This window comes from Lissotriton helveticus, chromosome 5_1, assembly GCF_964261635.1.
Source record: "Lissotriton helveticus chromosome 5_1, aLisHel1.1, whole genome shotgun sequence".
NCBI lineage: Eukaryota > Metazoa > Chordata > Amphibia > Caudata > Salamandridae > Lissotriton > Lissotriton helveticus.
Window position 1 is genome coordinate 1561425323 of NC_136065.1, and position 17901 is coordinate 1561443223.

At 49.3% G+C, this 17901-nt stretch overlaps 1 protein-coding gene across 9 annotated transcripts in view; it reads left to right on the top strand.

Moving 5' to 3' along the window:
• The window catches only part of LOC144755580 (zinc finger CCCH domain-containing protein 11A-like), a 525975-nt gene that overhangs the window by 121267 nt on the left and 386807 nt on the right, over window positions 1-17901 (top strand). For all 9 annotated transcript variants that reach the window (XM_078644672.1, XM_078644675.1, XM_078644678.1 and 6 more), the window contains 3 exons: window positions 2442-2561; window positions 4607-4730; window positions 5134-5328. In XM_078644672.1, the coding sequence (XP_078500798.1) occupies window positions 2442-2561; window positions 4607-4730; window positions 5134-5328 (439 nt within the window). The remainder of the gene's footprint in view (window positions 1-2441; window positions 2562-4606; window positions 4731-5133; window positions 5329-17901) is intronic.

Below are 17901 nucleotides of genomic sequence, written 5' to 3' on the forward strand. Positions count from 1 at the left end.
CATCCACCACCACAGCATCCACCACCACCACCGCATCCACCACCACATCCACCACCACCGCATCCACCATCACATACACCACTACCACCACATCCACCACCACATCCACCGCATCCACCACCACCGCATCCACCACCACCGCATCCACCACCACACCCACCACCACTACATCCACCATCACATCCACCACATCCACCATCACCTCCACATCCACCATGACATCCACCACCACCGCATCCACCACATCCACCACCACCACCACCCCCACCACCACTACATCCACTACAACCACCACCCCATCCATCACCGCATCCACCACATCCACCGCATCCACCACATCCACCGCATCCACCACATCCACCGTATCCACCACCACATCCACCGCATCCACCACCACATCAACCATCACCACCACATCCACCATCACATCCACCACCACCACCACATCCACCACCACATCCACCATCACCTCCACATCCACCATGACATCCACCGCCACTTCCACCACCACATCCACCACCGCCACATCCACCACCACTTCCATCCACCACATCCACCACCACTTCCACCACTACATCCACCACCACATCCACCACAACCACCACCGCATCCACCACCGCATCCACCACCGCATCCACCACCGCATCCACCACCACATCCACCACCACATCCACCACCACATCCACCATCACCTCCACATCCACCATCACCTCCACATCCACCATGACATCCACCACCACCACATCCACCACCACCACATCCAACACCACCGCATCCACCACCACCACCGCATCCACCACCACCACCGCATCCACCACCACCGCATCCACCACCACCACCGCATCCACCACCACCACCACACCCACCACCACCACCACCACATCCACCATCACCTCCACATCCACCATCACCTCCACATCCACCGCCACATCCACCACATCCACCACCATCACATCCACCACCGCCACATCCACCACCACCACTGCATCCACCACCACCACCGCATCCACCACCACCACCACTACATCCACCACCACATCCATCACCCCATCCACCACCACCACCGCATCCACCACCACATCCACCGCATCCACCACCACCGCATCCACCACCACATCCACCATCACCACCACATCCACCATCACATCCACCACCACCACCACCACCACATCCACCATCACCTCCACCACCACTACCACCACCACATCCACCATCACCTCCACCACCACTACCACCACCACATCCACCATCACCTCCACATCCACCATGACATCCACCACCACCGCACCCACCACCACTACATCTACCACCACATCCACTACAACCACCACCCCATCCACCACCACCACATCCGCCGTATCCACCACCGCATCCACCACCACATCCGCCATCACCACCACATCCACCATCACATCCACCATCACATCCACCACCACCACCACATCCACCACCACATCCACCATCACCTCCACATCCACCATGACATCCACCACATCCACCACCACCACCACCACATCCACCACCGCCACATCCACCACCACCACATCCACCACCACTTCCACCACCACTTCCACCACCACCGCATCCACCACCACCACCACATCCACCACCACTACATCCACCGCATCCACCACCACTACATCCACCGCATCCACCACCACATCCACCACTTCCACCGCATCCACCACTTCCACCGCATCCACCACCACCGCATCCACCACCACCACATCCACCGCCACCACATCCACCACCACATCCACCACCGCATCCACCACCGCATCCACCACCGCATCCACCACCGCATCCACCACCGCATCCACCACCACCACATCCACCATACCCAACACCATCACTTCCACCACCACATCCACAACCACCGCATCCACCACCACCACATCCACCACCACCACATCCACCACATCACCACCACATCCACCACATCACCACCACATCCACCACATCACCACCACATCCACCACCTCCACCACCAACACATCCACCCCCACATCCACCACCATCACCACCACATCCACCATCACCACCACCACCACATCCACCACCACCATATCCCCCAGATCCACTCCCCCTCAACACCTCACCCTCAACCCCTCACCCTCACTCACCCTCACAACACATATTGTGTTACAATAGGTGTCACATTTGCGAAAGATAAAACTATCTAGAGATGTAGCATAACGACCAGAGCTGCCATATAAGTCACGTAAATACAAAACACGTTGCATTCCAAATGCTATAGGTGTCACTCATCCATTTGCAAAACGAAAAATGTCAAACTCTTCTATTGCGAGACCTATTGCATTTTCAATGCTTGTTGTGTTTTTAGAGTTGAATCGAAAGCAACATTTTAAGTTAAGAACGGTCTATGGGCTGTGCTTTGTACGTGAGGGCATCATAGTAATTTTCTGTTTTCTCCTGCACAGGGGGACAGTTGTGCGTTTCGACACTGTGAAGCTGCTATTGGAAATGAGTCTGTGTGCACACTATGGCAAGAAGGACGATGCTTCCGACAAGTGTGCAAGTACAGGCACATGGAGATTGATGTAAGTGACTTTGGAGTTGAATTTTAAGGCCGTCCCGGTTCTAAACGGGGGCAATAGAATCTTGAATTAATAGTTTTAGAAGGCGGATATGTGGGATTGCGCTGTACAAATGCACTTAATACAGCACTTCAAATGACACAGTTGAAAGGCAAATTGGAACAACATGTTTAGAGTTAGGCTATTCTCTATAAGCCAAGCCTAATAAAATTTACAGTTATCAGAAGAAAGTAAAAAAAAATGATACTTTAATTAGACTAGCAAAATAATTTTTTTGCATATTCTCACAACAAATCATATTGTGGCATTTGGTCACAAAATGGTGCACATAAATGGTTTTACCAGTCCATTAAGACTTTGAATTTATCAACATAATATACTCCTAACCAGGTGTGTTAGTAATTTAACTGTGCACATTGCACTAGAGCCCACGCCGAAGTTGTACATGGCACAGAATCTTAGAGGATGTGGCTGTGACCCAATCTCATTTGGTTGTGATCCCTGGGTTTTAGATGGAAGACACCAAGAAAGTAGATTGCTCTATGTTCTACTGATAATGTTCTACGGAATATATTCCTCCTTGGAATTCATGTAAATCCTTTGTTCTTTAGCATAGAATACCTCTAGCCACCACAGTCTGCACCTTTTGGGCTGCAGCACAATAGACCCCTATCCACAAAATACATGTCTTCGTAGACACACACACACACACACAGTCTCACTCTTTCACACTGCCTAACATGCATCCCCTCCCAGCGAGCCATATGGATGATCCCATTTCACTGCACTCACTTTCCCCGGAATCCTCTTCTTCGCGTCTTCGCTCTCAACCTCACACCTCCCTCTAAATTCCTCCTCCCTCCATGTCCTACTTTTCTTTCTTTTCTCATTTCCCTCTTTTTCTCTCCTCCCTTACCATTCGTCTTCTTCCTCCTCATCTAGCATCATCACTTGAACAAAGTCACTCTCAACATCTATTTTTTTTTCTTCTTGCAAAAGCCAGGGGTTCACCCTCCGAGTTTTGACTGTAGTCTTAAGGAATTTTATGAAGACAAATGAAGGACGACATTACTTGATCTGAACAACTACTGGGAAAGATTTAAATACTTTGCATTACTTAGAGGGCATGCATGTGAGTCTCAGTGGAGCTAATCTGCTATATTGCCAGCATTTGCATAGTGCACTTCTACAATTTGTCTGGGTGGTCTTCCTAGTTCTTGTTGACCCTAGTCATGGTGGGCCGGTTTGTAAAAAATAGTCAATTCAGCGTAGTGATTACTGGTAGGTCATATTTAAATAATAGGAAGATAAAGTTGTGTTTGAACTTCTATCTGTGTGCCTCAGTGAGCGCTGAAAGATTTTGCTGCTAATGTTGTTCAATAAGGGAGGCTAGTTCGTGTTCTCCTCTTCTTGAGTTTTTTTTAGAAGGCATCAAATGCTGGAGATATATTGTTGGTACTTTGTTGCATCAGACTGTCTTATGTTGCCTAAATCCAGAATGGTTTTGTGAGGATAGCATTGTTGGTGTGCTATATGATGTGGTCTTTATTTTATTGGGTCAGCTGAGTTTCCCGATCCATGCACTTTAAGTAGCATCAACACCTGCATCAAAGGCCTGCAAAACAAATTGTCCTACACTCTGCTTATGTGAGTCACCAACAAACATAGGGTTCCTGGCTTTGCTGTACTGAAATGACATCATTAATAATGACCCCGCGTAGGCACAGACTCCCCAAGGTAAAGTGGCCAAGAAACAAACAGTGCATGCTACTTTGTGAGGAAGAAATCTGGATATTTTCTCAACCCTTCAGAGCCTAGATAAGTGGATGTGCTGAAGTCTTATATATTTCCGCAAATTAGACATTTTGGGTATTCTGTTAGAGGTCATCCCCTCCCCTGCTTGCTTCTGCCAACCTTTCCTTTACTGCCCCATGCTCCAAGAAGTCCTTGCATCTTTTTATTGAAATATAAATTTCCACAGTTCATTCTAGGGTTGTAATTTCAGGCAGTAGTGATGTTTTGAGTAATATACTTCTTTTTGTTTATAGAAAAAACGCAGTGAGATTCCGTGCTATTGGGAGAACCAGCTTTCAGGGTGCCAGAAGGCAAATTGTGCCTTCTATCACACCAAAGGACGCTTTGTGGATGGTATCTTCTTCCCGCCAAGCAAAAGTGAGTGCTCCTTCATTCTATTAGTGTGTGAAATTGACATTCCTCTGTCTTTCCGGAGACTCTCCCCTGTATTGATTGTGATCTTCCAGTTCATCGAGACTGACAGTGCTGTGTTGTAGCCTATGGTTTGGAAAGCCAAGAAGTGCCCTTCGTGCCGGGCCAGTCCTGAAGCAATGAGTTTAAAGGCATATGGCATTAGAATTAAACCGTTTATTCCTGAAGTGTGTAAATGGGAGGGAAGACAGCCTGGATTTCAAGGTTTTGGGTACTATAAGCCACTCCTTAAGTGGGATAATATAAGCGAGGTTTGAAAAGGAAAACTATTTTGCTAGAGTACCCGCTGGACAGTTTGTCAAAGCTTTTGTTAGTGTTTTAGTCTCTATCTGTTTTTTTTTTTTTGTAGCTTCTGCTAGCTGGCCTGAGCTAATTGACAATGAAGTAAAGGCAATGCAGCCCTCACTCCAACAAGACAAACTCTCTGGCTTACCAAACACTTCTCCACAACTTCGTGGCGTCATAAAGGTCGACCATGAAAATGTGCCCAGCCCCACGCATCCACCCGTAATCATAAATGCTGCTGACGACGATGATGATGCTGGTGAGTATTTTTCCTAATTGCTTCCATGATCACTTGCTTTCGGTACCCTTTTTTCCATCTGAGAACTGAAGAGTGAAGTATGGTAGATTTTACTTTTTTTGTGTGAACGTTAGAATATGTGATGTTGGCAATTAAGCCTTCATTGTTCCTAGCTGTGCTCTGAAGGCTATGACAAAAATGGTTGGCTGGTGCCATCGACTTGATCTTCTTGGACTTTAATTAATTAGAGAGTGCCTTAAAGCTGACTGTTATGCCAAAGGAAGAACATTGTAGAGCTATTTGAGCTTAATTCATAGCCCCTACTCCATATTCTCCAAGACTTGACAAGGAGCGCCATATATCCTTTCACATAACCATGCCGACAGTGGAGCAATATTGTATCCAATATCCTTGTTTGATGAAAAAAATAGATATTAAATGATCTTGTATTCATGTATGAATTTATCCAACATTGTGTTCTTCATGATGTGGGCAGTGTCTTTGTTGTATCAGTGCTGGTAAGACTGAACCTCATGTATAGGTCTTTTCTCCCCAAATAGTTTGGACCACACTTCAGTCTCCACCAATGTGTCTAATTACAAACCATTGATGACTTGACCCTTGCCTTGTATCTGAGTTGGGAGTAGCCTGGTTCCAAGACCTGATCACATACAGAAACATTTAACTCTGTATGAAACCTCCTTGGAGGCATAGCAGTTTAATAAGTTTACACACAAAAAAGGAGTTGTGCTTTAAATCCAGCAATCTGCCTTTTCCCCTTGTGCCAAAAATGATTTGCTTAAGCCAGTTTTGACCCTATGACAAATACTAATGGGACCGCATCAGCATGTTACTTGCGCACTCAAACAAGTATGGGCAGAGCCAATAGTTCACGCCATCTGACTTTGCCAGTGCAAAGTTACTAGTTTTGCCAATGCTTTTTGATGATGTTGTTTAGGTAGAGCAGAAAGAAAAAATGTTGATGCTAGTGCTGAATTAAAAAAAATAATGCCAATTATGTATGCACCATAACACCAATGTGATGGTGTATACACACAGTTGCAGGGGCCAGTGCCCCCAAAGCCATACGTTTCTTTATTTTGTTTTGTTTTAAAGAACAGTCTGGCAGAAAACTGCAGTTTCTTGGGCTTCAGAAATGGTGAGTGGGAGAGCAACATTGGAAAGAATACACAGACTGATGCCAGAAGCAGAGAGTGGGTTGGTGGATCCTTACATTAAATTAAAAACAACCAGCAAGCATGATGTTGAGGGGCTTTGGAATCAACACAATAACTTTTTCCAGCAGAGAGAGTCCAGGCTTGGATCATAGAGGGGAATCAACACATCGGGATAGAGCATGCAAACACGTAAAATCCCGTGGAGTATTGAAGGCAAAAGAAAAAAAATTCTCTTAAGTAGGTCCATGAAAGTATACAAGTCATGCAATCAAAGTGATGGTAACAAAAAATTATGCGCTCCAAGGGGGAAGGAAGAATAAGAAGAAAAGCAATCAAATAAGGTGCAGTCAAAAGAGTGACAAGGAATCCAACCAGTGATAGCAATGGGGGTACACACAGCCCGCTGTAATTATTGGTATTAAACACAAAAGGTATTTAACACACTGTTATAATCTTTCTGTAGGCAAGATCAACAATTTTAATTTCTTTATATTTTGTTCTTGTTTAATACCTATATGTTTTACTTTGGGAAAATTAAAATACTTCTTTGGATGATATCCGAAATTATGAGCTGTCATTGCAATACAGGAATGGGACAGTTTACACTTTAAACATGTCATTCACATGAGCACATGTGCAATATTCCTTCAAGTGCTGTTCTAAGGCGGCTCACTAAACATTGACCAAAATGCCTGATTCAAGCTACCTCTGAGGCACCAGGCAATGCCTGGATTTCGACTATGGGTAAACTTACCCCTTATTGAAGATTACCTGATATGTAGTGACAATTGACCTTTTTGAGACTGGAGTGAAGTAGTGGTGTTTCAAAATCCAGCATGCTTCGTATGCTTTGGAGGTATTTTTTTGTCTGTGTTTTTTTCCTTTTTTTGATTAATCGCCTCGCACTGATTACAGTATACACCCAATTAGACACATGGGAAATGCATATCAGCTCAGGTCATGAAAGTTCTTTCATAATGGAAGACTATAAGCAGCCAGATGCTTGTTTATGGAGGACCATGCATCAATAACCTACCAGAAAGTACGTTGCTAATACTTGTTACTCTTCATTGAGCTGCATTATCAGGGGATTTATTATGCTTAAAAATAATGCTGATAATGCCTGTTAAAGAAAGACTCCGGAATACAGCTCAGAGTAACTAAATGGAAGAGTTTAGAAGGTACTATTTAGGGTGGGGGAGGGGAGCTAGAGAATCATCTATATAATTGCGACCCTGCATTCCATCTGTAATGACAGCAGTGTGCTAAAATTATCACATTAACAGTAAATGATGGACACTTTTAAATAGTGTTTTTTGGTATTGAGAGTATAGATCCCCTAAAATTTTGAAAAATTATCCCTGACTCACAACTAGTGGCATGCTTAACCATTGGGTTCTCCATCCTGATAAAATTTCTGTTAGGATGGGCTCAAACACACTAGCAGGAGGACTTGATATATTGTTTAGTCATTCAAGTATTGCGTTCTAATTTTCTCCAGACAAGATTAAAAACTGTACATATGGATGAGGGAGGAAATTGTGCCTCTTTCAGCTCACGGGTTTTGTATTTTGGCTTTGCATTTATCTCATGCGGAATAGCTGAAAGTTTGGAAGAATCTTAACCACATTGTGTAAAGAGATGATAAAATGTGAAGGAAAGTAGCCCTTTTTGACATTGTCACCCCCGCCTTTTGCCTAGTAGCTGATGTGATTTTAGACTGGAAATGCAATGGGTTCCACCTAACCAAGTTCCCAGTGCCGGAGATCTTTCCCAAAACAGTACAATTGTTTCCCCAATTGGCAAAACCTTTATCACCCTCTGTAAGTTCATAGTAAATGGTACTCTTTGTACGTAGGGCCTGAGGTACCAAAGAGGGTCCCCAAGGGCAGCAGCATGAATTGTGTGACCCTTAGGGACCTCCTCCAAGCACATGCAAGGATTCCATTGCAGGCTGCGTGTCTTGGTGCAGGCAAAAGTAAAAACACGTCCGACATCCCTGTGTGCCATGTCCCCTAACATTACATGTAAGATTTGTAAGTCACCCCTACAGTAGGTCTGATAGTCCTAAGACAGGGCGTTGAATATTACTTGTGTGGACATACCTGCATGAGCATGTATGCCCCTTTGTTGGATAGTCTGATTACTGCCAGTGCAAGTCGACCGGGAAGCCATTTTTTTTTTAAAAGACCTTTATTGTACATGCATAAGAATACACAATGTAGGGCCGACAACCCCGGGGGCTGTCCGCAGCAGCAAAACAATCAACATAGAACATAATTAGCACACAGCCTTAGAGCCGACAACCCGGGGGTCCGGCGGCGGATGGAATTATCATAGTGCATAATGTGAAGAATGTAAGCATACGATATGACTTGGGTCTAAGATTTTTCTCTTTAGCAAAACAAGTAACAACCTCAAAATAAAAGAAAACCACGGCTATCAGTTCGTACCACAAAGACAACAAAGGAACTGTCAGGACTGCAGCTGTGTCAACACTGACGTTACGACCCAAAAAGACCTGATCTCACCGTAGGAAGCCCAGCAGGCAGGCAGACGGGGTCCATCGTAGCCAGAGGAGCCACACGCCAGCTTATGTAGACCCTAGATCATAGCTGCGAATCAGAAAGACACTCATCTGGCTCAGCTCGTGGTGGCTCACATATGTCTCCCCTGAATTTGTTCCAGGCCCCCCAGATTCGACCCCATTTATCAGGGCATCCCCGCTGGACAAACACCGCTTTTTCAGCCACCATCGCTTCGTCCATGTCCTTACACCAGTCTCGCAATGTAGGTAGCACACTAGATCCCCAGAGTCTGGCAATGTTCCGTTTCGCCACCAGCATCCCCAGTATGGCCCAATCTTGTTGACGGTGGGTTAAGTCCTCCGCATCCCAGATGTTTAACAGACAGCGACGCGGGTTGGGCAGTAATGTAAATATCATGGATTGAGAAATGGTCCGCATCACCCCTGCCCAATACGTGGCCACCCGGCTACAGTCCCAAATGGTATGTAAGAACGTCCCTCTCTCCCCACAGCCACGGAGGCAATATTCGTGGGGGGCTGTTCCTATTTTGTAAAGGACCGTTCGGGTGTAGTAAGTGCGGTGCAGTATTTTGAGCTGAACTAGTTTAAGTCTGGATGGGATCGCTGACTCTCGGGGTGACGAGAGAGCCTCCTGCCATTCCGAATCATCAAGGTCGCCAATGTCTCCCACCCAGGTGAGGCGCAGTCTGGAGAGCCTGTCAGGTAAGTTGTTGATTAGCTTCCTATACGTGTATGACTTCGCTTTGTGGGGCATATGGTCTGTTAGTAGCCTATCTTCCAATGGTGTAGACTCTTGTAGTTTTGTACCAGCCGGGATGACCGACTGAAGTGAGTGACGGATCTGCATATATCTATAATACTCAGACTGGGCCATCTCGTGCTTGGTTTGCAAATAAGTGAAGTCTACTATATTGTTTTTCCTCCAGAGATCTCCCACCACTGAAATGCCTATAGCGTCCCAGGCCCGGAATCCCTTGCTATTTCCCATGAAGCCTAACTTGTGCGAGTCCCAGAGGGGTGTCATTTGCGTGATAGTGTCCGCACACTGGAGGTGTCTATGTGCCTTATACCAAAGTTGGACCGTGTGACGGGTCGGACCGACAAGGTTGGACGGAGCGCGTCGACTGTAAAGGGTTCTCAACAGTCCCTTAGACTCGGTATTCTGCCTGTCCGCCATAAAAGCGGGCTCGGTCTGCGGGGCTTGCAACCAGTAGTTAATTTGTTTAAGGTGGGCCGCCCAGTAATATAATTCGATATCGGGGAGTGATATGCCCCCATCATACCAGTCTTTTACCAGTTTACATTGCGCAATACGTGCCGGTTTCCCATCCCACAACAAAGTAGTAACCGCAGCTGCGATGGCTTTGAAGTAGGAGGGGGGGGACCAGGAACGGAGTGTTCTCGAGTAGGTAGAGGAAACGAGGCAACGCCATCATTTTGAACAGCGCGGCCTTGCCAAGGAGGGTGAGAGGGAGGGAACGCCACACCTTTACATCCCGGGTGAACTGTTCCAGTGGGGGTCTCAAGTTCAGGGCGTAGAACTCGTCTGGGATGGATGATACCTGGATTCCTAAATATTTAAAAGGGGCATCAGTGTAACACAGCGGACAATCCGCTGGGAGGGGAGGTGGGGTGCCGGCGAGCACGTATAGGACTGATTTGGACCAATTGATCCTATATCCTGAGACCCTCCCAAACTTTTCACAAACATTCAGGATTGTCAGGATTGACTTTTTAGGGGAGGTGAGGTAAAGAAGGACATCGTCCGCATAGAGAGATATCCTGTCTTCACAGGACTGCGACCACCTGATACCTTTGATGGAAGGTTCCCATCGAATCCAGATTGCCAGCGGCTCCAGGATCAGTGTGAACAGCAAGGGGGACAACGGGCATCCTTGCCGCGTTCCACGGCCGAGCGGGAAGTCCCTGGAGACGTGGCCATTAACTGCTATCTGGGCCAGGGGCCCGGCGTAGTGCAGGCCGACCCACGCACAGAACTTGGGGCCGAAGCCCATGTGACGGAGCACGGCAAACAGATAGGGCCACTCTACGGTGTCAAACGCCATAGTGGCGTCTAGCGAAAGAAGCACTGCCGGTTCGCGTATGTACTCCCGGCGGGCCAGCACCGCCCGCAGACGGCGCAAATTATAAGAGGTGTTTCGCATTGGCATAAAGCCCGATTGGTCCGGGTGCACCAATGTATCGAGATGGGGAGCCAAGCGCTGCGAGAGCAATTTGGCCAGGATCTTAGGTTCAGCGTTGAGCAAGGATATGGGACGGTAGGAATTGCATGCCTCCGGGGGTTTGCCAGGTTTATGAATCGGGACAATCGTGGCAAGGCGCTGATCCCTAGGCAGTACACCCCGTTGCAGGCTGTCCTCGAACATCTTAAGCAGATGGGGGGCAGTAATGGAACCTGTGTGCTTGTACAGCTCTACTGGGAGTCCGTTGGGACCCAGAGCCCTGCCAGACGCCAGAGCGTTAGTCGCCTCCCGTACCTCCTCCACAGTGATGTCTTCATCAAGCAGGAGCGCCGTCTCTGGTGAGAGGCTAGGGATTGTCCGATCTTTAATATAGTCGTAAGCCTGCTCGGTCGTATAAGTCGCTTGGTGGGTGTATACCGCCTCAAAATGATCGGCTAGCAGGTCGGCTATGGCTCCTGGGTCCGAGGTCAGGCTGCCTCCGGGCGCGGCCAGTTGTGCAACGACTTTCCCCGCCCTCTCCTTCTTATCGAGCCAGGCCAGCATCTTCCCGGCCTTGTCACCTAGTTCGTACACCCTATGACGGGTGGACTGAATTGTAGCCAGCACCATTTCCCTCTGATAGGACGTCCACTCCACCCGCCGCAGCCGGACCGTCTGGGCGGCTTCTGCAGACGGGTGGGCCTCTTGGTCGGCAATGGCCTTCTCAAGAGCTCCTTCAAGGGCGCCAAGTTCCTGATCCCGGGTCCGCCCGAGGGCGACAATAGAAGCAATTGCCTGCCCGCGCAAAACCGTTTTATACGCTTCCCATAGGATACCATGGGAGCGCACGGAGCCTGAGTTTTCCTGAAAGTAGTGTTTAGTGGTTTTAGAAAGGGTTTTCCTCAAAGGGCCACTCTGCAGGTAACTCGCGTGAATGGGAAAGACGCGAAGTCTGTGGGGGCGGTGGTTAGTGTATGTAAGTTGGAGTGGTGAGTGGTCAGATATGCCCCTAGGATGGATGTGAACGTCCGCTACTCCATGTAAGCCATCCCCTGACATGAAAATGTAATCTATACGTGAGAGGCAGTGGTGCGTCGCGGAGTAGTAAGTGTATTGCCTATCGTGGGGGTGTCTGTAGCGCCAGCAGTCCGTCAGCCCCAGAGCGTCCAATAGTCCCGCGAGTCTCCCACCTCCCCGCACCGTTGTGCAATGTGGGTGTCTATCTATCTCATGATCTAGGACATCATTCAGGTCCCCTCCTATAATTAGTGTCGCTGTTGGCAAAGACAGGAGAAAGGAAGCAAGGGCCGAGTGTGCTGAGGCATGTAGGCCGGGGGGGACGTACACAGACAAAAAGTTATACAATCGGCCCTCCCACTGAATCGTCGCAGCGGCAAAACGCCCCTGATCGTCAATTTTTGTTTGTTGACACACCATTGGGAAACTTTTCCGAACAAGTATCCCTGTCCCCCTAGAGCCGGAGGAGAAGTCAGCATGCGCAAGAAACCTATATCCCCATCTATTCATTGCCTTCGAGGTCGAACCAACTAAATGAGTCTCTTGTAATAGAACTATCGCCGGCTTGCGGCGCTTCAAATATTGGAGCACTAGACCTCTCTTCACCCTGTCGCCCAATCCCCTAACATTCCACGTGAGGGCTGTGAAGGTGGAAGCGTGAGAAGAAGGTGGCGTATGGCCCTCAGGTGTATCCCACTCTTGTGCTGCCATTTAGATGTGTGCGTGGTAACGCAAACGTCAGGAGGGAATGGGCCCCGTTGTGTACCCTTTGCCAGAGATCCGACTCCCTTGTGTGGTGTGGAACATGCCGTGTATCGGTGTGGTTAACAAAAACTAGAACAGTGAAACAAAACCCCCCTCCCGCCTCCCTGCTGCGCGGGCCTGAAACCGCCCGCCACCCCAACTTAGAGCGCTTAGTCCCATCCCAACCCATAGTACTTGCTTGAAAGGGGTAAGTAGCTCTGCAGCCTCGCAAGCAGCTCCAAGTGGCCTCCTCCGCCGAGCACGGAGCGACTGCAAATGTCACAGTTTCAATGTTCCAAGGGGGAATCGATCAGGGACCATGATCGTAGGAGTTTACTCTTCGGTGCGGTCTCCGTCCTCCAGGCCTGACTCCGCAAAAAGATCCTGGCTGTGACCTTGAGTTGTCTGGTGATCTGTTTGAGAGAACGGCCGTCGGTCGCGTTGACTCCCGCCAGTTCGCCGCGGGGCCTCCACTCTCCTCCAACCATCCAGCCAGTCCCTTGCCGCCTCCGGGGTGTCGAAGAACCATGCCTTATGTTTATCCACGATTCGCAGTCTCGCCGGGAAAAGCATGGAATAGGGTATCTCTGTGGCCCGCATGGCTTTTTTGATGTCGGTGAAGGTCTTACGTCTCCGGGCCACCTCTGCCGTGTAGTCCGGGAAGAATGCAAGAGTGGAGTTCAGTACTTTAATAGGTGCCGAGACCCTAGCCGTTTGTAGTATGGCTTCCCTATCTCGGAAGTTAAAGAGTCTAGCCAGCACTGGTCGCGGGTTCGCTCCTTGTTTAGGCTTCCCCCCGGGAACCCGGTGCGCCCTTTCAACAGAAAAGAAATGGGAGAGGCCCTTTTGGCTGGAGCTTCGTCCTGATTAAGTCCTCCACATACAGGTCCATGGACTGCTTGCCCTCCGACTCTGGAATGCCCAAAATTCGGACGTTATTTCTTCGGGAGCGCCCTTCCTGATCGTCCAGTCGCTCCTGAAGTTTTCTGGTGACCGCCTCCATGCGTTCTGCCGCAAGCTGCAGCTCCGAAGTGTCTTCCACCAGTGATTTGGTGACTACTTCCACCTGCGCCACACGTTCCGTCATTTTGTGGAGGTCAGCCCTTAGTAGGCCAACGTCCGTCGAAATGGACCCCACCATCGTCTGGACGCTGGAGAGCATCTGCATCAGATCCTCTAGAGTCCCTTTTTTGGGGCCATCTCCCTCCGCGGTCTTGTCTGTGGACGTGCGCCCTTCCGGGTGTTTTATAGCGTTCTTTTCAAAGGCATACTTCTCCAATTTGGATTGCGCCGCAGTTTGTCTGGGCCCTCGCCCCGCCATAGTGCTGGTGCAGCGGCCTCTGAATAGTTCCGAGTTCCAATCGCCGAGAGCGGCCGCAGGTAGTCAAGGCTGGGTTGTAGGGATAGGGCAGCAGCAAAATGGCGTCTCCGCTCAGGGCCACCGAGCTGCCACAAGGGTCAACAGTGCCAGGAATGCATGTGGGGGGCTCGCCGGGCTACACACCCTTAAATCGCCGCCTGCCTCCCCCGTCCGCCTACAGGGCCGGAATGTCACCTGGCAACACTGCCCCCGCGTGGACCCGGGCTCCGAGGGTGACGTGGGGCTCCCCCAGCGCGCACTGCCCCGCACCTGGCAGGACAAAGCAGATCTCAGGGGGGGCGCTGTGGATGGTAATCTGCGGATCCGGGTATGAGCCCTCAGCACAGGTCAACAGGAGGATCAGCTCCGGGAGCAGGCAGGAGCAGGGATCGCCGGCGCGCTGAATGCGCTCTGCTCGTTAAGAAACCCGGGAGACCTCCCGGTGTTATGGCTCGGTCATTCCTGGGTCGCGGCTCTCCCCTCCTCCGGGCGAAAGGTGTCTCTGGGCAGACTCACCCTCAGTCTCGCTCCCAGCACGAAGGACCGCAATCGGTCAGCCGCAACTTCCGGTGGGGGCCTCCCGACCCCGGGGCACTTCCGGTCGGCTTGGTCGATCATGGCAGCACGGCATCCGTCGGGCGGGTCAGGGCCAGGCACCGCACTTTGATGGAGGTCCGGTCGGCGTAGCTCGATGCCGCCCGGAGTAGGATCGGACCGTTCCCCACAGTGTAGGCACTCCGGCCCGGCTTCCGAAGGTAAGATGTAGCGGCTGGGCAAACGGATTTAGAACAATGGAGCCTCCTCACCTACAGAGCTACAGCGCTACGCCCCCTATGGGAAGCCATTTTTAGACATGTGCTGGGCACTGGTGAAAACGAGTTTCCCTGCTACCTGATGGCTTCACTGAAACTAGGGATGTATTTATCAAGCATCTCATATTGGTAAACCCACACTGATGCCCGTGTTGGATCTACCAATACATGCACCCACTGGGTACGTTTGAGGTGCCCTCTAAAAACCTACCAGCCTCTGGTGTGCTCTATGACTGGTTTCTGCCAGCCTACCACCTGAGACACTGTTCTGACCACGTAGGGCGAGACACTCTGCTCTCAGGAGGCCCCAAACAAAAGCCTGTCCAGGAAGAGTGTGTAGCACCCCCTCCAACAGGATGACCTCCTGATTAGCCTCCTCAGGCCGGCAAGGTTCAAAGAGATGCCTCCTTTGGAATGCAAGTCTGTCTCTCCTCACTAGAGAGGAAGCACCTCCCTCCCCCTTTGGTGAGGGCCGCCTCTGCACCTGGACAGCCGAGAACATTAGCTAGTCAGGCAGGCGTGTCACCTCCAGGCTACCACCCACAAGGTGAGCTACACTGAGGTGGACACGACGTTTCAGAAGTAGCCGTTTTGTGATGGCATACTTAGGAATTGCTAGCGGCAGATTGCAGCTCGTGGTTCACCCTCACTTTGGGTGGGAAAAAATAGGAGAATAGGAGGTGTACCTACCTCTGTCAACTCTACCCCTAAGGTGGGGGAGGCGAGGTGAAGCCCATCTTTTCAGTACTCGCCATCTTGTAGATGGGGAGGTCCCTCCAATTATGGTTAGGTCTATGTCCCCTCCACAGGAGGGTGGCATAATAGATGGTGTAGTCACCCCATGTAAGATGCCCGTTGGCCCTACCTGCTACTCCCCTAAAACGCCCCTAAATTTAGGATTTATGTGGCTTCCCCAGACCTAAAACCTAGATCTGAGACTACCTAAGAAGAAAGACAGCATCCCTGCAGAGAAGACTGAAGCTGGCGACTGCCTTGATCCCAGCCCTACTGGCTTGTCTTCAGCTTCTGCGCACCAGCCTGTTTGTCAAGAGAAAATTCCATGAAAAAACATTGGGCGCCAGACGCTGATTTTGCACCCTGCACCCGGCAGCCCCTGTGCCGCTGGTGGTGTATGTTTGATGCTGCTTTGTGGGTCCCCTCCTCCCCCCTCCATCTCCTCCCCCCCCCCCACTCCCGTGGTTGTGCTAACCCCCAAAGCTTGTACCTTGCAACTGATCCCCTTACCTGCAAACAGTGTATCCCAAGCATATCCAGTCTCCATTGAAAAGCATTGGGCTGAACTCCGACTATGTTGTCTGCCCCTGGCCATCCCTGTGCTGCTGTTGGTGCAGTCTTCGTACTTCCCTGGCGCTTGCTCCTTGCTTTGGGCCCGAAGACTGGATTTGTAAGTGTGATACTTACCTGTTAAACCACCTTATTTTTTTCTCCATAGGATAACCTCGAACTGATACAAAAATATTTTAAGTGTTGACTTTTGAAAATAAAAATATTTTACTTAAAAATCTACATACCTTGTTGCTAAGATCTTGGTCTCAAAATAAACTGCAAACCAAGCTTATTTTTATGAAATTGTTGTGGATTCCCTTTTTGAGTTAAGTGTCTGTTATTGGTCCATGTTGTGCAATAAATATCTTACACTCCTATCTGTTAGTCCCAAGGCTGCTCGTCCACACTACCACTAATAGAGCAGTTTGGGTTTACATTGAGCCCTGCACACTTTTGGGGAACCTCTGGACTCTGTGCATGGTATAACCACCTAGTAGCAATACCATATACAGATCCAGCTTCCTACAATAGATGTCAGTGAAGCAATCATGTAGCTGGGGAACTTGTTTGACCAGGTCCAGAACATCTACTTAAAATGGCTTCCCTGTTCACTTATGACATTTAAGAATTGACTTCAACTTCACAGGGGCATATTTTCTCATGCAGATATACCCACACATGTAGTATTGTGCACCCTGCCTTAGGGCTGTAAGGCCTGCTGTAGGGGTTGCTAACCTATAATACATACAGTGTCTCCAAGCATGTCTCACATGCCATGTTGTGTTTTCAGTTTTGTTTGCACTAAGACACACAGGCTGCAATGTCAGTCTACATGAGTTGGGTGAGGAGGCTTAGGGTGGCACGATATGTTCTGCAGCCTTTAGGGACCCTCTTTAGTACCCATGCCCTGGTTACTCTAGGTTCCATTTACCAGGGACTTACAGGGGTTATAAAGGTGTGGTCAATAGGATGAATAATTGCACATTTTAGGGAAGGAGATCTGCACTGGGGTCCTGATTAGCAGGAACCAGTGCATGTCTGTAAACACTGCATCAGATACCATGCAAAAAGTGGGTGGGGGATGTTTAAAAGAGGCACTTTCCTACATTGAGTTCTTAACCAACAAGACATTTGTATGTCCCTAACTGTGAGCAGTGGAAGAATAAGAGTCAACTGTTGGAAAGGATGCTAAAGAGGCTGTGCTTGAGGGGAGTGACAACCCAAGATGGACAAGGAAAGCTGTTAAAAAAACAATAGATCCGACCACTAGTAAGCAGTGGGTGGGCTCTAACCACACCAAGTTTTTGGTAAGCCCAAAATTGGTGTTTTCAAACCAGGCTGCTTATGCGGTCTTATAGACAAGGCCTAAACTATGATGTGATGTGATTGCACCTATGTTGGGTGGCCTGGGAAGTCTTTTTGGGATGGAGTCTAATCTTTGGTGGTCCTGTGCACACATCTGTCC